General features: G+C 47.7%; 1 protein-coding gene across 1 annotated transcript in view; it reads right to left on the reverse strand.

Annotated features, from left to right (window-relative positions):
* The window catches only part of Spock1 (SPARC (osteonectin), cwcv and kazal like domains proteoglycan 1), a 469,711-nt gene that overhangs the window by 70,484 nt on the left and 377,845 nt on the right, over window positions 1-21,382 (reverse strand). The window contains exon 6 of the mRNA XM_057787144.1: window positions 9,012-9,126. Coding sequence (XP_057643127.1) covers window positions 9,012-9,126 — 115 coding nt within the window. The remainder of the gene's footprint in view (window positions 1-9,011; window positions 9,127-21,382) is intronic.

Below are 21,382 nucleotides of genomic sequence, written 5' to 3' on the forward strand. Positions count from 1 at the left end.
TCAGTTAATCTGAATAAGATGGGAAGCCAGTTGTTGGTGTGCCCTGAATAGCAGTGGCACAGAACCACTCACAGGTCATCCAGGCTACTACGTTTAGAGATGTCATGGGCCCAGGAGAGCAATTTGAAGTGATTAAAATAAAACCCTCTGCAGAGTCACAGTTGGGGAGGAGAGCAGTACATTTGAAAATGTTCAAGGAAGTGGTGCCCGTGTGATTTGCTGGTGGGTTTTGTGTGACATTCAGGAAGAGAGGGGCCCATACTGTCACTAGTGGAAAACGGCGCTAAAGAATTAAGGTGGCACACCTTACACGAGGAAGGGGTTTGCCTTGGGACATGTCACACTTGTGTGCCTGTGGGAATCCACGTGCAGGTGCTGAGTGGCCAGTGTGTACATAGTCTGTTGTTCCGGGTGATAGCAAGGCAGTATGGCTGTGATTCGCTGGCAGGAACAAAGAAGCATCTATATCCACATAGTCACATGGAAAGATCTATGATTATGTAATAAATATACACAATACACAAAAGTCAGGACACAAAACACCGCACTTTAACTAAGGTTTAAAAAATAGAGTGTGGACAGGCGATTGTGGCACGTGCCTTCAATCCCAGCACTCAGGAGACAGAGGCAGGTGGATCTCTGTGTTCAAGCCCAGCCTTGTCTACAGAGTGAGTTCCAGGACAGACAGTACTACACAGAGAAACCCTGTCTTGAAAAACAAAACAAAAATATTGAATGTATATATGCAAGTGAATGCGTGTGTGTGTGTAAAAGTTGGAGGTATTTTCAGAAAGCAGGTCAGAATAAACATGTTCTACCTAGGATTTGGATTTTACATAAAATTGTGCATTGTTGCATAATTCTTTTTAAATATTTATTTTACTTTTTGTTAAGTGTGTTTTTATGTCTGTGTGAAGAGTGCAAGCATTTAAGTGTGGGTTCCTGTGAAGGCCAGAAGAGGGCACTGAAGTTCCTGGTGCTGTGAACCACTCAGCGTGGGTGCTGGGAACAGTAATCAGGCCGTTTGGAAGAGCAGGGAGCACACTGTAAGGGGAGAGATCTCTACAGTCCGGACATTCAATGTGAAAAGAACCGAAGAGTACAGTCTGAGCAAACTATCAAAGTTCTTAATTTCTAGATTAAGCTTCTGAAGTTGGATGTCTTTCTGTATACGCATTGCTTTCATTGGTTGATAAAGAAGCTGTTTTGGCCAATAGCTTAGCAGAGCAAAACCAGGCAGGAAATCTGAACAGAGATAGAGAGAGAGAGTAGGCAGAGTCAGTGAGATGCCTCAGGAGAAAGACGCTGGAAAACCTTACCAGTAGGGCACGGCCTCATTGTGATTAGTAGATTGATAGAAATGGGTTAATTTGAGATGTAAGAGTTAGTTAATAAGAATCCTGAGCTAATAGGCCAAGTACTGCTGTAATTAATATAGTTTTTGTGTGATTTGTGTGATGACTCGTGTCTGGGCAGCCGGGAAATGAATGAACAGTCTCTGGTTACATGCTCACATCCTGTCCTCTGAACTCCAATCATGCCTCAGTTTACCACTCTTTCTCTTTTCACTCCCAGCTCTCTCTGATCAATTAATATCAAACAGGCATGGTGGACCAGGGAAATCTGTGGTCTCCCTTCCCAGAGTTGGTCAAACAAAACAGAAGCTGAGATCAAAGCCAAATCCAGCAATTATTTCGGAGTCCTGATTAGGGTATTTAAAAATTTTTAGGCAGTTGCCAATTTAATTCTCAAGGTTTTTCTCTTTCTTTTTTTAAAAAATCTTGACATTTGGAATAACTGGTCCCTAAAACTTAAATGTTCCTCGTACATTTAATTTCTGACTAAAGTGTGGAACAGAATAATAAGCAATGTGAGCCGAATGGGTAGGGAAAGGGTGTGATAAACCATGGACTTGCAAGTCTGGGGCCTTCACCCTGTTACACCCCAGGCATTAAGGACAGCATTCTCTCTAGATGCAAAAACCATCTCCAGCATTCTAGCACAGTGGTCCTCAACCGTCCTAATGTTGGGGTCCTTTACTACAGTTCTTCATATTGTAGTGACACCCAGCCGTGAAATTGTTTTCATTATTTAATAACTGTAATTTGCTACTATGTAAATATGCGTGTTTTCCAATGGTCCCAGGTGTCCCCTATGAAAGGGGACATGACCCACAGGTTGAGAACCACTGTTCTAGGAGCCTAGGCAGCAGGATTTTCCTTGTGGAGTTTTCCATTTCGACATTACACTAGGAGGAACCCTACTCTGTCTCCTTTGCACTGTCTCCTGTTCCCATTTAAACACATTTCCCCAGATCCACTTGTGATAAGTAATAGAATTAGACAACCGTCTGTCATCCCAAGACCCACCTCCCCCACACAGAATCTAGCTCTCAGATGGAAAACACACTTTAAGAAGTGAAAATCACTGTAGACAATTTTTCTCCTGTTGGAAATAGCTCAGCAAGAGGGAAGTTGTTATTTTTCCCTTAGTAAGCCCTACTGCCCAAACCTGCAGCTCTCCTGCCTCCCTGAGCCCAGCTCGCACTCAACTTGCTCCTTTCTCCAGGATGTCAGGCCCGCAGTGAGTTCTTTCTAGCCTTCCCCAGCATTTCTCAGGGCATCTGAACTCATCCCTTCTCCAAAAGCTAAGCTGAGCCTACAGCAGGAGGGGGAGCTGCTCTTAGACAGCGACCCTGTTCTCTCTACCTCCTCCTCCAGAGAGGGCAGAGGGCACTGTGGTAAGGTGTCATTAAAATCCTGCTGGGTATTAGGGTACAATGACACTGTCTGCCTTGTGGTCAACATTGTGAGACTCAGTCAATGATTTCAAACCCCAGGGAAACTCCCACCGCTCAACCTTGCCTCCTCCAGGCTAAGAGCTGTGACGCAAGGCTGCAGAGACTGGAATCCAGTGACCTACTTGTCTAAGTCTAGACAAGTCTCTCAGGGGGCCTCCAGGGTTTTCCTCTGGTTTATGGGAACTGGGTAGAGATATCTGGGGACTAGGGGATGGCTCACTGGGTAAAGCTTGCTGTGCCATGCTCGAGGAGCTGAGTTCAGATCTGTGACATCCACATAAAAGCTAGGTACTGCTGTGTTCATTTGTAACCCTAACATTGGGGAGCAGGGTAGAGACAGGTGGATCTGAAGGGCTCGCTGGCCAGCCAATGCAGCCAACTCAGCGAGCTTCGGAGTCAGTGAGAGACTGTCTCAAAAACTAAGATGGAGGAGCAATTGTGGAAGATACCTGATGTTGACCTCTGGCCTCCACATGCATGTACATTCAAGTGCATGTGCACCCATGTGCTCACACACTCACACATTCATAATCACATGCTTAGAACACTGGTTGTCAGTTTTGAACAAATATAACCTACTGTAGGTGTGGACATGGAGATGGGGCTCACACACGTGGCCTCTTTACAAACAACGGATGTTGCAGAAACATGCAGGTATGAAAGTGAGCGGTAACTGAGATCCTTCTGACCTGGAAGCCGACAGCCATGCAGAGACCCTCCCCGACCCAGGGAAGCTCCAAGCATCTCCAGATGGATGATGCCCACAGCAAGGCCGCCAAGCTCAGAGAGGAGGGTTCAGCTCTACTGGAGAGAGATGGTGTAGCAGGCGGGGAGGGTGCAAGGTTAGAAGGGGAGGGAGACCCACTGGATATCCAAAGAGCTGTCTTCAAACCTTGTTTTAAGAGACTTCTACTTTCTAGACTTTTCTCCACTGTAGAGAATTTTACCCCTAGTTCTATTCCTTCCCTGACACCTTCGTTGAGGGCTGAAGAAAGGACAGTTGCAACACCCTGCAGCTAAGAGGTGACTCTCAGTCTAATAAGTGGCTTCCCGGTTACTAGTCCTGGTTACTAGTCTTGGCAAATACCAAACACTAAACTTGGGAAACACTAAACTAGGGCTTAAAAAAAGTTTCAGCCGGGCAGTGGTGGCGCACGCCTTTAATCCCAGCACTCGGGAGGCAGAGGCAGGCGGATCTCTGTGAGTTCGAGACCAGCCTGGTCTACAGAGCTAGTTCCAGGACAGGCTCCAAAACCACAGAGAAACCCTGTCTCGAAAAAAACCAAAAAAAAAAAAAAAAAAAAAAAAAAAAGTTTCAGGACCTTCCCTGTCTTTTCATCTTTACACTTGAGATCAGTTCTAGGTCTACATACACCAGGCAGGAGCTCCACTCCTGTGCTGGACATGCTGCCTCTCCATTCTCTCTTTTAGACATTTTCCTTCCTTTGATTTCTGTTGCTGTTTTGTCAAACAACCGCTAGTTTAGGATTCTGAGGCTGGCCTGGCTTTATGAGGTCAGAGAGATGGCCAGGGTCATAAGGTGACTGGAAAGTGCAGTAGAAGCATTCAGAGCTGGTAGAGGATGTTCTCATTCCCCGCCAGCACCTCGGGGGTCACATCAAAAGAAGGAGGCCAGATCTCAACCACTTGGTTCTCACTTCAAAACAGGCTGAAGGAGACACAAGACACTTCTAATTTACAAGTTAGACACATCTTATCTCGAAAACATCAAATCCAGGACAAAGTGGGGCTCTTAAATTAAGAGGTGCCCCCACACCTACACCAGATACTGATCAATACTGAGGCACCAGCAGGACACAGGGGAGGAAACAGGGACCGGCTATCTGAGCACACAAGATGGATGCTGTTCACCCCATGCTGCCCACCCCTTCCCGCAACTCCATGCTGCCCACCCCTTCCTCTAACCCCATGCTGCCCACCCTATAGTCCCCACTTCACACCACAGATCCAGTTCTTATCCTGGATTGGAAAGAGGCAATCCTGAAAACAAGATAGTGGGAGACCCCCCACCCAGAGAAACATGTGTTGCCGATCTGAAAGCCAGTTTGAGGCAGAAGTCATGTACACGATCTCTGCACAGAACAGAAAACGCTGTGAGAAGATCCACAGAGAGACTTGAGGTTTCCATCATTATCATGGCCTTCTTGATGCCAGAACACCACTGAAGGGCTGCCTCGTCTTATCTGCACCTTTGAAGAGGGCAATGGAACCAGCAGAAACAGATACATCTGGCAGAGGAGAGGATTCCATATGACATTCATCAATACGGGGCATAGAGGTTGTGGAAGCAGCCTCAGATAGCTCCTGGGCCTGGTAGGAACAAGCATTGGTCACGAGCTAACTGAGGATGGCAGGAACTCCATATAGTAGGGTTAATGCTGTAGAAATAGAAACTACCTCCCACAATACTGAAGCGCATAAGACGCCGCCTATCCTTACTTCTTAGAGATAAGGCTGAGTTAACAGAATATACCTGGCAGTGACCTCAGTATGGTCTTTATCAGAGGACATGGAGGCTCAAAAGAGAAATGGTGTTGAAATAGACCATTAACAATGCCCCTTAAAAGCATTGCCATATCTGGGACATTCTAGTTTTGTGAGACCATAAAATGTGATTTTGGTAAGAATTGAGAGTATTGATGTTTCAGGCAGCAAAGTGTTTTAGAGAAAGTCTTCCAGTAGATGCCATGCCTACTGCCAACCACGTGACTGCCAGATATGCCTGCTGGTGACCATGCCCACTGTCTGCCATGCCTACTGCTGTGGGATGTCCTTCTGTACGCTGCAAATATGTGTTGCTTTTATTGGTTGATGAATAAAGTTACTTGTGTCTATGTCAGGGCACAATATACCTAGGCCAGAAAGCCAAACTGAATACAGGGAGAAAGAAGGTGGAGTCAAGGGAGATGATAGCAGTCTCTGGGGAAGCAGGATGTGACTTGTGGTAAAATATAGACTAATAGAAATGGGTTAATTTAGTTGTAAGAGCTAGCCAGAGTCATCAGCCAAACAATTATAGTTAACACATAGCCTCTAAGTGATTATTTTAGAAGCAGCTACTAGACCAGGTGAAACATAGAAAAGCTTCTGGCTACAACCTATTGCTGACCACACCTACTGCCAGCCATGCCCACTGCTGACCATACCTACTGCCAGCCATGCCCACTGCTGACCACACCTACTGCCAGCCATGCCCACTGCTGACCACACCTACTGCCGGCCATGCCTACTGCCAGCCATGCCTACTGCTGACCATATCCACTGCCAGCCATGCCTACTGCTGACCACACCTACTGCTGACCATACCCACTGGCAGCCATGCCTACTGCTGACCACATCTACTGCCAGCCATACCTACTGCTGACCACAACCACTGCCGGCCATGCCCACTGCTGACCACACCTACTGCCGGCCATGCCTACTGCCGGTCACGCCTACTGCCAGCCATGCCCACTGCTGACCAAACCTACTGCCGGCCACGCCTACTGCCGGCCACGCCTACTGCCGGCCATTCCCACTGCTGACCACACCTACTGCCGGCCACGCCTACTGCTGGCCATTCCCACTGCTGACCACAACCACTGCCGGCCATGCCTACTGTCTATTGCTTCAGACAGCATCCTGACAGGTAACAGAAGGAGGCTGAGGCTTAGCCTTCCTTCTCTGTCCCTCCCTTCACTGCACCTCGGTTGTCACCTGGGAACTGCCCTCCACTTCACGTCATCCTTTGTCTTGGTTCCAGCTGCCACAACCTCAGCCCAACTCTTGTCACCTATTACGAGTCACTCTGAGAGCTTTGTAGAAAGAACCATTATCACTGGAAGGAAAAGGTCAGCTCCTGAGCTTGATCAAGTTTGTTCAGGTCAAGCATTGTTAATGTAACGTGATGACCCTAAGATATTGTCAACGCTCTTGCCATCACACATGTTGCTATCTGTCGAGGAAACACCAATTAAATCCATCTGAAGTCATTGAACATCCTGTCTCAGAAGGGGCTGTGCTCTTCTCCTCTAGGACAACACTAGACGCAGCAATAAATCCCACCACACCGTCTTCAGTCCTGCTCTTGGCAGCTGGATGCTGCTTCACCTCATTCTTAAATGGAAATTTCTACATTTCCTTGAAGTTTCTAAACGGGATTGTTAGCACAGAAGGCCAGTCTTAGAACTCCAGAGAAAGAGCTTGCCCCAAGGGTAAGCAACTGAGAGTTTGAGAAAGATGTGGGGCTTCCAAGGTGATATTTCTTAGACAACTTCCAGACGGCCTCAGGGAATGAGCCATTTCAGCCCAGGGGCAATGTTCTGAAGGAAAAACAGGCATGCCACCCGAAGGGCACTGATGTGAATGGAATATCACTGATATTATTTTATAATGTTCTCTTGTCTACTACACTAAGATGAACTTCCTGCTTTTTTGAACTGTCTCTTGGCGTTAACAGGCTTTCATGCATGTCTTGAAACTTTGTAAATAACAATCTAACTCATCCTCACCGACCTTTCAGAATGCAGGGTCTGCCACTTTTTATCCCCGAGTCCTTTTATGTTTAATGGTAATGCACTTGCATGGGCTTGTGAGGAATTTTACTTTTTACCAGTGACCATCTGCCTTGGTGACAGACGATGATGACACGGTCACAGCCATACCTGGAGGGTCACGCTTAAGAAAGCCCCCTGTCATCAGAGGTGGATGTCATTATAACAACATAGGAGAAATGAAAAGGTCTTCAGAAAATGGGGCTGTGTTACGCCAATTTAAAAAAGAAAAGGAAACCTTAGCACATCTGGTGGCCCTTGTTTTCACCTCATCTATGAACACCATGGGCAAAACAAAGAGTTTCCGTCCCTCCCACAGAACAGAGGAGCCAAGAAAAAAAAAGATAAACCTAGAATAGCATGATTCAGAATCGCGCAGAATCTAGCATAGTGTAGGCTACCACAGCTCCCTAAGAAGAAGACTCCAGAGGATTTTAGGTAGAATTCTCTGGACTGTGTAGTTAATGAGAAAGGATTCCAAGGCAGAGAGACAGGTGGGACTTGGTTTGTCAGGATGCTTTCCCTGCTGGGCCTTTGTGCACACCCCCTACGTTCCTTTAATGATGAGGTCGAGGACCTGACCTAAAAGGGTCTTACTTCCTCAGCTGACCTCTTTAATACCTACAATTTTAACACCATGGCCTTGGTTTTTTTTTTCCACCAAAAAACAATACAGTATTATATATTATATCGAAGTTTTCTTAATGCCATTATATAAATAAATTGGCCCCAAATGCAATGAGATTGGCTAGTGGGAAATCCGTAGTAATCTTTGCTGATAACTTACAGTCACGGTGGTTCATGATCCACATTGCTCTTTAGAGACAAGCCTTCCAGAGAGCTGTAATGCTTCTGGAGTAGAACTGCCCAGGCCAGGAATTGGAGCCTTTATCTACTTGTCCTAGCAGAGACCACACTTGGCGAATAAAAATCATATTTTTTCTCATCTTGTGCATTTCCTTAGTCATAAGAAGTTTCTAGCTCTGCAAGACACGTGATCACACACACACACACACACACACACAAGCCTACATGGACATGCAGTGCTTCCTATGAAGCAGCCAGTCACAGCGAAGAACAAGCAGTATCACTTATTCAATTCAAAACTTGGATTTCAGAAAGGACAACGGTCAATGGGCCACATGATTTCTCCATTAGAAAGCACCCCAAGAAGCCCTCAGGTCCCAGCCTCCTCAACCATGGACAGAAACAGGGGTCCCCGGGAGTTGCTCCCTTTATCTGCCCTTTGGCTTTAGACCGGGCTCCAGTAGAGTGTATTGATGAAGAAATGCTTAGAGGAAAACATTCTTCTCTGCCTGGTATCTCTGCAGTTTCTGTGATGTGTGGTTTCAAGAGGTTCAAAGGAGCCTAGAATTTGCAGTTGGAGAAAGATAAGCCCAAGGGTAGGCATGGTCTTAGATGCTGAAAACCTGCCCCTCCCATGCCAGAGCTAAACTACCGAAAGAAGCTAGCACATGCCGTGGTCTACCAGGTGTGTTCAAAGCTTCTCTGCTCTTCTTTTTCTCTTTAATGGCAGAAGCTGGAGAACTTCTCAACTCAGTTCCTATTCCCTTCCTGGGCATGAGCAGTTCTGTTACAAGCTTGGCCCCTCGCAGCTGAGACAGGATTGCCCACGCAAGCCTGCCCTGACCACTCACCGTTCTTTTCTGCCTTGGGTTTCGGAGGCTCAGGCTCAGGCAGACACGGACAGGGCCCATCGCAGAGGGAGCTGAGGCTTTTGCCTGTTGAACAAGCATGGAATTCCAACTTGCACTGCAAGAGAGAGATAGGGCAGACCGTCAAAACACAGCTCGCAAGACTCCTGCCCAGCTTTCCGGGAAGCAGCTGGCATCCTGGCTTTAAGGGGACAAAGATGGAGAAGGGAGAGGCCTACCCTCTCTAGCTTTCAGAACACTAACTTGGGATTGGCTTTTCTTTTTTTCAAAGTGTGCCAGATAACTTGCAAACCACAGCGGAAGCAGCGGGAAGCTAATTTTAATTAACTATAGGCTCAACTGTCATCATTTATAAAATACGAAGATTATCTGAAACTTAATGCATGTGGAGTTCTATATGACCCATGAAGCCCTCCCACTTCAGCGCTGAAGGCTTCCCAACAAATCCTCCCACACGGAGGAAGAGCTCCAGAACGTTCTTAGTAACCAGCTCTCTCATTACTGTGACAGGTGCTTGTTACAAACAACTTTAGAGGAAGAAAGATTTGTTTTGCTCATGGCTTCAGCCCATCATGGAAATACTGGCATCATGTGGACAGGAAGCAAAACAGGGAAGATGGGAGCCCGGGGCCGGACATAAGACAACACAGGCTTCAAGGGCATTTCCCAGCCAGCTCACTTCCTCCACATAGCTTCCATTTCTTAAAGTTTCTAGACTCTGAAAATAACATCCTCAGTTGGAGACAAACATTATACATCTGAGTCTCTGAGGGACATTCCATATTCAAACCATAGCAATGCACGGCCACCTCCTTTCCAGGTCTAGATGATGCCCCTGAGGTGCGCTGCCCCTTCTTCTCGAAGCGCAATGAAAACTCATGCCTCCCCTGTCTGGAACTGAAGTCTACATTGGTCTTCTGTGGGCGGGAGCCGTACTATAACTGGCCTGGGACACAATGGGAAGTCTACCTAATTCTAGGATTCAATGTTAGAAGCCACAACCTCCTGTCGTCTCTTATGGATAGCAACAGTGGCTTTGGGGTCCCTTTCTCCTAAGGGAGAAGTCCCAATAGACTCAAAGCAGAAGTAGGAAAAGGTATTTACAGGTGTCCTAGACCACAGTGGGTTCCTCATTCTTATTACTTTTAATATTATTTTAAAAATTGAGGTTCTTTGAGGTTAAATACCTCATAAAAGATCTCAGCACTCAGCCAAATGCACGTCTGGCTTCAGAGCCAAGCTGTGAAGAGTCCTGAGATAGTTTCTGCTACATGGCTGGGGGCTCAGAGCACTAAAACTGTACCTACTGCCCCTTTGCCTCTGGCCCAGATGAGTTATCGGAGTTTTCTCGCTTTCTGCCTGTCAATTTCTCAGGATCAAGGCTTGCATATAATCAGTCTCCTGCAAAGGCCCAGGGCCTGCGAACCTGGTGGAGGTTCAAAGAAAGGAGAGATAGACGGAACTTCCGCATCCACTCAGCATGCATCTCTTATCGGGTGCCACGGGGAATCATTTAGAAGAAAGGGAAGAGCAGACACAGTCCTTGCCCTTAGAAAACACAAATCATCCGCAAGAAGTCGCCAGCATTTGCAAAGAAACTCGCTGGAGTACAGGTGGACATGGGCTCACTGTGAGCGAACAGGATGTTCAGTCCCCAGAATGACAACAAACCCAGGCAAATGATGCTTTACAGACAGCTCCAAAGGTTCTGAAATCCTCGGGTATAAATCCAGCTGTCACCCATTCAAGGGGCAATGGCAGAGCAAGCTCCATCTCGATGCAAAGCTTCCTTCTATACATGATCCAGAAACGCCTAGCACGTGACCAGTGTGGTCACAGGACAGGGGCACTTTGTGAAACGAAGCCTGGCCCAGGCATCAAACATCACTTGCTCTGACTTGGGAGTAAATTCCAAAGTCATGTGGCCAGGGCTTTATGGTAAGGCTGACTTCATGAGTGTATGCAGCCAGGGCAGAAAGACCTCTGGGTACAGGATGTGTCTGCAGGCACCAGGATGAACTGCAGGAAAGCCAAAGGCCACATGTGTCAAACAGCACTGTGCCCTAGTTTGATTTCTGGTGCTGTGATACACGCTGACAACAGGAAACTGGGTTTCAGGTTATAATCCATCCTGAAGAGAAGCAGAGACCATGGTGGATGCTGCTTACTGCCTTGCTCCCCGTGGCTTGCTCAGCTTGCTTTCTCATACAACCAGGACCACCTGGCACCACTCAAAGTGGATTGCACACCCCTACGTGAAACATTAATCAAGAAAATGCTGTACAAACTTGTCCACAGGCCAGTCTGACACAAGCAATTCCTGACTTGAGGTTTCCTCTTCCCAGGGGACTCTAGCTTTGTCAAGTCTGACGTAAACTAAGCCACATACACAGCACATGCACAGCTCCAGCCAGTGCCCTCTCCTTCCATCTCTTTCCCTTCCTCCATCTCTTCTCCACCCTCTTCCTCCATCTCCTCTTCCTCTTCTGGGCTGACTCTCTAAACAACCCTCAGTTTCAGATTGGAGGTTTACAAACTAGTTTTCACACAGACTCTCTGAATTTTATTTAGGTACAAAAAAATTCTTTTATGTGTAAATTTATTTCATAAAGTTTAAATTTTGCCTGAATTAATCGTAAAGCCTCCTCGTTTTTGTAACTTCCTGCCATGTCTGTTATAGATGTAAATATTTTCCCTCACCATTCCTACACATTGCTCGTGCCCATGACTCTTTGTTCTATGACCCACACCTGCCTCCCCTTCCCCGTGGTCTCAGCACTGCAACGTGAGCGACTCTGACAGGCAGCTGGGTCAGCAGCTGAAGGAGCAGGCGCCAGCAGACACTTCTAGAGGCACCAGTTTCATTGCTTGCCCTGGGCTACTGGCAGAGTCAGCCTTCTCCTCCTGCCTCCTAGTAGCCAGAACCCCGTGTCCTGTGACCCAGACATGACCTCTTGCAACCAAGCCTGCTTAGCTGAGCGGCAGCATCTCCTCTCGTGTTCCCCTGGCAACCATCTGCAGAGACAACTGACTTCTCTGTATTCCAGACAAGAGCCACTGAGAAAATCGTTTTCACCTGTGCCAGTCAGATTCAAGGTTCAAGGGCACCTTATCTTCTAGGACAATTCGTGACATGCAAGAGAAGTTCAAAATACTGTAATCCCAGGGCTAGAGGGATGGCTCAGCAGGTAAGAGCACTGGCTGCTCTTCAAGAGGACCTGGGTTTGATTCCCAGCACCCTCATGGTAGTTCACAACCTCCTTTAACTCTAGTTCCTGGGAATTAGATGCCTTCTTTTGGCTCCCATGAGAACAAGGTAGCCTCATGGTACATACACATACATGCAGGCAAAGCAATTCATGTAAGCAAAATACTTAAACACATAAAATAAAAATAAATTTAAGAGATTTTAAATGGCTGTAATCTCACCATTTTATTTGAATTTTTAAAATCCTATTTGAATTTAGAAATTCAAAACAGGCTATACAAATATCCATACAGACAGAGACAGTAAAAACTCATAACAGGGGTACAACAAATGCCATTAAGTAATGGTGACTTCCCTAGGGAGCAGGACAGGGCACACAGACACATCACAAAAACAGGTGATGTGTGCTTCACACTTGAATTCAGCTTTCCTTTTTAAACTTGCTGCTGGACTTAACAACTTATATAAATGATTCACATATTAGACATCATACATTTTATAATATACAGGCTTCTCTGGAGGCGGTAACCGAGCCAGAACTATGCTGCCCCAGTGAAAGGCTGCTCACTACCTGGTACTGGGGGCTGTCTTCTCAGAAACTCTAAACTGGAATCCTGAACCACACCTGTGGGAGCTCCTGTACCATGTGGTAGATGTACCATGTGGTAGAGGCTGTCCCGGGGCAACTGGGCAGAGGTGTTCCCGGGCCTGCGGCTCGAGACTAGGGCATCTCCATAAACGTTCCCTTCTGTAGCTCTTATCTATCTCTCAGCAGGTAAGTAAGGTTCCCAGATGCAATGTCATCCTTCTTCACCAGGCTGTTACCAGGGCAGAGGCAATAGCTAGGCTCTATGCCACCTTACCCAGAGGGGTTTGGTAACTCTTGGAGAAAAATCTTCCTGCTGAGGGAGCTCTAGGAAGCCTGTGGGGCCTCAACACCATTCCTACTGAGGGAGTTCTACAAAGCTGGTGCGGCCTCCCACTCCTAAGCTTTAGGTTATGGCCCCCAGGTGGAGTCGGCTGACTGCACAGAGCTGATTGGACAGCGCAAACACATGTAATGGTTTAGGAATAATTACAACGCAGTTATGCCGTGCCCTTAGTTCAGGCCTGCTAAGAAAATGGGAGCAAAGAGGAGAGAGGTTAAAGCAAGCGTTTCCACTGCCCCTCACTAGAAACAGGTACATAGCCTGAGATGTTGGGCTTCCCAACTTAGCTGTAATAACAAGACATGCATAGCGGTACTTTTCTCTTTGGGAAAGAGGCAGTAGAGAATGGAGCATCACAAGAGAATGAAGGAGTCTGAGGGGAGATGTGGGGAAGGGAGACAGGGAGTCCTAAGCATCTTCCCAACATCAGGGGGTACCAGCAGCCCCATCCTCCCGACTTTAGGACAAATAGTAGGGGATGAGAACCTTTTCTATAGCATGTGCAAAGCAGGGCTAAGACTGACACAAGTGTGGACGCAGAGTGCTACGCCATGAGGAACCGTCTAGTCTAGTCGTCTCTACACCCACCTGGAAGAGAGGGAGGAGCCAGGAAGTCAGAATGTGGTGAGCCAAGCTCAGTTTTCACAGCAGGGCAGTTAAAAACCAAACAAGACTGGAAAGTGTGACCTTCTTGGGGGCTAGTAAAAGGGTCCAGCATAACTTGTCTGTCACTTTAGAAAAAGCCATTGATGTTGAGTGTAAAACAGGGGAAGCAGGTGTTAGCAAATCCTCTGGACTCCTCACAGCTCAGGAGAGCCAAAGCAGGAGACCTCTAAGGGAAGGACTGAAAGATGCCCACTGGGAGAAAGGTTGAGTGTGTACTGCCCACTGGAGAACCATCCCTCCAGCCCCGCACACCCCAGAAAAGGCTACTGCAGAGAAGCCCCTCTGCAGCTGCCTGCTGGGAAGCCCTATTTACCCTCTCTGAAAGCACACCTCCCTCTAGGGCCCAACTCCATCCCACGTGCAAGCTATGTACAAATGAGTCTCAGACCTTTCTTTTTACCAGTGGAGGCTTCACAAAAGCAGGCTGGGGTAGGCCTGAAGCCAGTGTTACTGGTGTTCTCATAAGGAAGGACCACATGGACACAGATATACCAAGGAGGGACGAAGTGATGGGACACACTTCTGTAAGCCAAGGAACTCCTCAGACCCCCAGAGGCACCACGGTCGAAGAGAACAATTCCCTCTGCTTCACAATGAGCCTGCCTCTGTTGGTTGTTTGATCATAAACATCCAGCCTCCAGGGCTACCACAGGGGAACTTCATCATTTACGTTGCTCGGTTTCTAGTTCTTCTCTATGACAGCCAAGCTAACTGATACACGTCTTATCTAGTGTTTAAAAAGACACAGACTTCAGGACAAGGAGATGCTCTAGTTTGATATTAAAACTGTAAATCTTTGTGCCAAGATGGCACAGGTCTATTGGAAAGAAACAGAAGACAAACCGAACCGAACCAAACCAAACACAGAACAGCAATCTTAGGGTGTCAGGGAGCTGGATATGAAGAAGTCAACCATGTTATGTCACCTGTGACTCATGCCCAGTGGTGGGACAGGGGGCATATGAAAATTGAGTCTTATACTGATTTTATAAAAAGTGGTTATATGAATAGTTAGCTCTAACTCAACACAGGAAATGAGTTGAGAAGCTAGCAAATCAGGTGAGATCATTTAAGCATGGACCAGCCTCCATATTCACACAAATAAATCTCCCTGAAGTTTCTAGACCCTGGGTCTGCTGGAACACAAGTGCCTTCCCAAGCATCTTAGGAGCATAGAAAAGAAGGCACCGTATGACCATGTAGAGGCACTCAAAGCATTGACCTACTTAAAACTAAGTACGTTAGCGGATTTCCCAGCCAGTCCTTGCTCCCATTTTGCATAGCATCCACCAATACGTCAGCATGAGTGAACATTTCCTGCAAGTGGCCAGTAAATCTTTCTCTCCTGTGATTTGTAAAGCAAAGCTAATAACTTCTCTCGGGTTCATTGCTCACACAGGTCTCCACACTCTTCGCTGGGCCTCGCGTGCTTGGGGTATTATTTTTAACATTTTATTTAAATTGCTTTCTCCAACTGTATTTCATCAACCTATCATCTATTTTTAAACCAGACTGTTGACGGTTCACAGTTGACAATTTTGTTCACAGTTGATGAGTTCTGATTTGTTTTCATTTGCCCAAAATCATGTCGCAGTGGAGGGGGGAAATAATCCCCAGGCTTTGCTGGCTTTAATAACTGGGCGTGAAGCAGTGAGCGGCTGCTGCCTGCTGGAGTCAGATGGCCGCTTCGGCTCCTCTCCAGTTTCTCCAGCAGTCAGATCCCCTACCTCAGGGCCTTTGCACTTTCCTCTGCCTGTAGCTCTCTCCCCCGCTGACTTCATCCATTTCTCCACTCAGTCTAATGCGCGAAACAACCCCACACCAGTTAGGATTTAAAAGGGTACTTATTTTGGGAGGTAAAACTCACGAAACACCAACCGTCAGGAAAGGAGCCTAGTCGCTGGAGCAGGAGCCGGAACCAAGCGCTTGTCGCTCTTTTTTAAAGATAAATAGACCACGCCCCCGTGGGCTGGTATTTCAGCAGCTATTGGCTGAGGGAGCGGAAGGGGCTCCCGCAGCACATTGGGCTCGAACTTCAGTGGCTATTGGCTGAAGGAGCGGAAAATCCTCCCACAGCACAGATCCTGGTAGGTAGATCCAAAGGTCCCTCTCTTGTTTTTCTGTCTCCTTCCAGAGAGCCCCCAGCCACTCAAGCCCTGATATAAGGCTAGCCATCTTTCCATCAGCCAGGGTCAGTCTCGATCAAACTGATGGTTGACCTGTGTGTGACGTGTGCGTGTGTGTGTGTTTGTGTGTGTGTGTGTGTGTAACGGGAGGTCTGGAATACTGTGGGTCTTTTATGCATATTTATTTACTCGTGTCTTCTGCCCACCTGTCTCTCATGTAAGATTTAAGAGTTTCAAAAGGGGGCAGAATTTTTTTTTTTTTTTTTTTTTCGAGACAGGGTTTCTCTGTAGCTTTGGTGCCTGTCCTGGAACTAGCTCTGTAGACCAGGCTGGCCTCGAACTCCCAGAGATCCGCCTGTCTTTCTCCCGAGTGCTGGGATTAAAGGTGTGTGCCACCACCACCCGGCAGGGGGGCAGAAATTTTAACTGGAGACCAAGCTGCTAAGAAAGAGCCCTTCTTCAGAAAACAATACCTGCCAAATTTAAAGAGAAGGGAAGGTACATTTCCAATAAAATTGTAGCTGTAGAGGGACCAAGATGCCAAGTCAGTGCCGCAGTGGAGCAGCCTGGCCTGCACCTGCAGATGTGCTACCGAAGGGAACTTCAGTGGCTCTATAAAATGCTGTCGCCCAGTGGGGCTGGCCAGGTGGCCTAGTGGTTAAGAGCACTTGTTGTTCTTGCAAAGGACCCAAGTTCTGTTCCCAGCACCCACATGGCAGCTCCCAACCATCTGACTGGCATGTTCTTCTAACCTCTGCCTGCACCGGGTACACACATGGTACACACTTACATATATGTGGGCAAAATATGCTCACACACATGAAATAAATAAACCTAAAATTATTTAATACTACAGTCACAAATACTAAACTTGAAGAAAGTGGAAACAAACATGATGGGCAAATCTCCTTGGTGCTCAGGTCATAATAATTACACAAAGCTACAAAAGACTGTTTTCAGGATTTTAGTGTGAGTCATGTTATTGGGAATGCTTTGAAATTATCTTCCCATGATTGCAATAGTAAATGCTTTCTAAGACAGTTACATAGAAGAACACCCTTTTCTTTAACAGGGGTTACTCATCAGAATGTCTGTAGTCTGCTTCCAAGTGCTTCAAGGGACCGGATGCAAGCACACAGAGCACAAAAGGCTAGGAGGATGACAGCTTCTATATCTTGGCAGTAATGGACAGAACTCATCTCATTCTGTCTCAGGTTCCTCATTTACTCAGCAATTATAAAGTCAATAGCTTGGGAAGAAATTTTAACTTGCTTTGCCTAGTAGGTCCTAGAGACTCTTCCCAGAATCCATTGCCTGGCTGCCCCAAGCACAGGCTACTGAAGCCAGCAAGCACTTCCCTTGCTTCTGTTCCCCAGTAGGGGGCGGGCTCTTTATGAGCAGTGACAGGATCCAGATCCTAGCTGAGGCTTCAAGGATCTGTCTGGCTAGCCCTTAGGAAAGAACAGGCTTCAATAAATTGTTAAAAAGGCAACGACTGAGGCTCTGCCTGGACATAAAATCTTTAATGGATGGGAATAATCAGGCCTCAGCCGAAGGCTAAATGAGTGTGCATGATCTCGCATATTTTAGACCTTGCAGGGATCTCCTTCCCATAACAAATGGAGAAACTGAGGTTAGAAGATGGCTGACTGTGTGTGGCTGGTCTCTTCACCTTACCTCTCCACGTCTTGTGGACCCTGTCAACAACTTGGCAAAGCCTTTCAATAAAGGGAGGGGGTGCAGATTCCAGTCAATTCATACCCCAGTTGTTTACTTTCCAGTGAAAAACTCAAAGAAATGACCATGAGCTGTAGATAACAAAACCAGTGCCGAGTCTCACATGTGAATGCCCAAGACAGACGCAAGACTCCACACAAGGGGGCCTGAGGGAAAATGACATTTTGCCAACACCCCTCAGGGAGGGCAGAGACGATGTAACAGGCTCAGCTCTGCAGCTCCCGCAGCTTCTGTGTGATCACCCGCTCTGTGTGATGTCTTCTGGGGGAAGAGGGTTGCTCCCCCACAGGTCTTCCCTACCTGGCATGCTCTCCAGCGCCCCAGTCAGCCCAAGTTCTGACCTCTGCGTTTGGCTCCCCATTTGTAGGGTTTCCTTTTGATGATCATTGACAGTTCCTTCTTTGCTGTCTGCTCTGCCTGGAAACCTCTGAGGGCTGTAGATAATTCATAGTTCTAAATTTATACAGCATGTCTCCTCCATCTAGAATTTTGGGGACAGAACAGATGAAGAAGTTCCCAGGCCTGTTTCCTCTTGGTACCAAGAATAGCACATAGACATAGCAAGGGCTTGACGAAAATGTCACATGAAGGGACAAGAAAAAGAGTCTATGTGCAGAGCTGGCTGGGGATATATGCCTGCTTCAGCCATCAGTTCAGACCAGGCACCGACTAAGCGAGGTCAGCTTTTCTCCCAGTCCTAACGGGCAGGAGCTCAGAGAAGAAACTGGACTGCCCCAGAAATGAAGAAGGATGGTGGTCAGGGGTAGCCAGTAGAAGACCAGAGCCAGAGCTGCTCAGCACTCCCCACTCGCTCCAGTTTCCCTCCTCCAGGCCCCTGCCTCTGCACCTGGGGTGAACCCATTGGACTCCCACACCATTCTGACATATCAGCCTGCTCCTAGAGGGAAATGGGCATCTCCTTCGGGAGCCTGGCATGTGCACAGCACAGGCTTAGTGCATGTTCATCTGCAGGCTATGTACCACACAACACTGCATGCTGCTATGTTATCCTATATTCTTATAGGATAAGAAGCCCCAGCACCATGCTGCATGGTATTTTACGTTGCTCAGAGCTTTGGCAACGTCTCTCAGAGCATCTAGGATGGCTCAATGAGGAAGGAGGGGTGAGCATGGAGACATGACATCAGAGGCACGCAAGGGAAGGAGGGTACAAGGTCCCCGCTGAAGGCTAAGTCACGGAGCTGTAAGGAGGAAGCAGCTGGCCTACCTCACAACATGGAGTTCGTGTCTCTCACTGCTGACAAAGACATTGACTATGGTTGCTTATGAGGAATAAGAATGAAGCTGGTCTTCCATAGCCCTGGATCAGATCATGAGAGTTCCTGCCCTTGTGTTCCAGAAATTGCTGACAATAGAACTCGGTCCCTCAGACTCAGTCTTCTGAGGCAGAAGGTCCCACCGCTATTCTAGGGGTACAGATAACCTTTGATATTCCCAGGGGAACTCTCTGGAGGAGCATTTTGAGGAGTCTATGATCCAGAGAAGCTCAGCCAGGGTCTCAGAACACAGTTGGGTTCACAGGACAGGATTTGTGAAGCTGACTAGGGCCCGGCAGCATGTTCCTAAGAAAGCTATGCTTGCTGATAAACCCTGGTGATTGGCACAAGTCTGCGCCTGGATAAAGTGGGCTTGCTGGAAGTTCATTAATCAGCCATCATCCCAGAGGCAGCAGAAGGTTAGACTAACACTTCCATGTCACAAATGAGAGCAAAGGCAAGAACGGGAACACAAATAAGACAGAAGAAAGGGAAGTCACACTGGAAGCTCCTGAGGGAAGGCAGGAAGAAAGATGAGAAAGGAGAGAGAGAGAGAGAGAGAGAGAGAGAGAGAGAGAGAGAGAGAGAGAGAGAGAGAGAGAGCGCATAAGGCAGACCAGGGAACACCTAGAGGTATAAAAGGCAGGGTAGACATCAGGACAGTAGCCACCCGTCTCTCACCTCTTGGGGTGTAAGGACCTGGTGGCTCAGGAAAAAATGAAGACAGTGTTCTGGAGTACCCACAATTCTTAAAATAAACTCTCTGGCCTGTAAATGACCTGGGGATTTCATCTCTTTCCTGCCTGTCCTCATTTTCTGGTAGTGTGTGTGTGGGGGGGGAAGCTCAGGGACCCTCTTCTCCCAGCTGGCTGTGCCCATGTGAGTGGGTTACCAGTGGGTTGCAGGGCAGTGTCCTCCACAGTCAGAAGTCAAAGGGAGATGGAGGGCAAGCTGAGGTGGAGCTGAGATGCTGGCAAGGAGGGGTTGGGGGTAATGTCTGTCAGGGCTATGTCCACACCTCTCACTGTGAGCTTAGAAGGGAATCTGACGCCTCAAGCTCCTGGGAACCACCAGACCTGAGAATCCAAGTGATTTGCAAAACCCTTCCAAGCCTCCTTCCTTATCACTAAATAAAGATAACCCTGCTGCCTGCTTACAGCCTTCAAGAAGGCCAAATGGACAGCCAGAGGCTAGCAGCATTCCTGGCGTGAGCAGACAGTACAGCTTCTCCCCTTCCCCTACCTCCCACCAGCCCCGCCTTCACCTCCATTCTTTCTCTCCTCAACAGCTTCACACCTGAGTGGTCTTAAGTGCAGATTTACTGGAGACACCCACTCCAGCTCATACCCATTCCGCTCCCCATCCTCTGTAGATACCCAGCTTCGTGCCTTGTAGAAAAGGCTGTTGGTGATGCCCCATCCATCCCCATCCGTCCCCCCATGGTCCACCTAAGGCCTCTCAGCCATGTCCTGGGAGCCTCCCTCTGATGCTTTGCTGTCTGATCCCCAGGAGCCCATGGAAGGGAGCCGCACGCTCCAGAGCCTGTCCATCTCTGAGTTTCCTGGGCCCTGCATTTGGATGCTACTTCTTACCTGTATCCTTATAAATTAGAGAAATCACCTTCAATTCACACATGGCATTAAAAAAAATCGAGATGGAAATAGTTTTGTGCAGGTAGATGGACAGAAGAACGCTCTCCCCCTGCATCTAACTGCCAGCTAAGCAATCCTACACAGGTGTGCTGCTCTTCTTGGCAGTTGAGACACCTGAATTAAGTCATCCCTCACCTCTTGACTCCAGGTTTGCGTACACCTTGGCCCAGGTCAGAAACAAGTTCAAGGCTTGATCATTCATTCCTGCCTACCCTATCTGAAACAGGTCCAAAACTGTAAGCTCTTCCTTACAAGCCATAGTTATAAGGTCAGTCACTATCAGGCCCAGAACTCAGACAAATGGCTAAGTGAGGTGCCTATTAGCACACGCCCAAAGCGCATGCCCAAAGCTCCACCAGCATCACCCTGCACCTGTGACTCCTCTCAGCTCTTCTTGCCTTCCCCTGTACCCTAAACCTCTCCATCCCAGGGGCTCATCTTCTCCCGCCCCCGTTTCTCTTTCCTATGTAATCTTGCCATTTGGGGCCATAAGCTCTTTTGGTTCTCTTGGCTCTTCTCTTGGATCTCTCTGTGTCTTCATTTGTCTCTCTTCTCTTCCTCTCTCAATCTCTTCTCTCGAGGCCCAAGTCGGTCTACTGGCCATGTTTCATCTGCTACATTCTCTCCTTGCCATGAACTCTTCTCTGGCTGTATTCTCCATCATATCTCCAATAAAAAAACCTCCCCTTCCGCCCTACCTTGGAGTGGTCACATCCTCGTTTTCCTTCAGTCACCATCTGATCCTTAATCAGGATCAG

This window comes from Chionomys nivalis, chromosome 13 (genome assembly GCF_950005125.1).
Source record: "Chionomys nivalis chromosome 13, mChiNiv1.1, whole genome shotgun sequence".
Lineage (NCBI taxonomy): Eukaryota > Metazoa > Chordata > Mammalia > Rodentia > Cricetidae > Chionomys > Chionomys nivalis.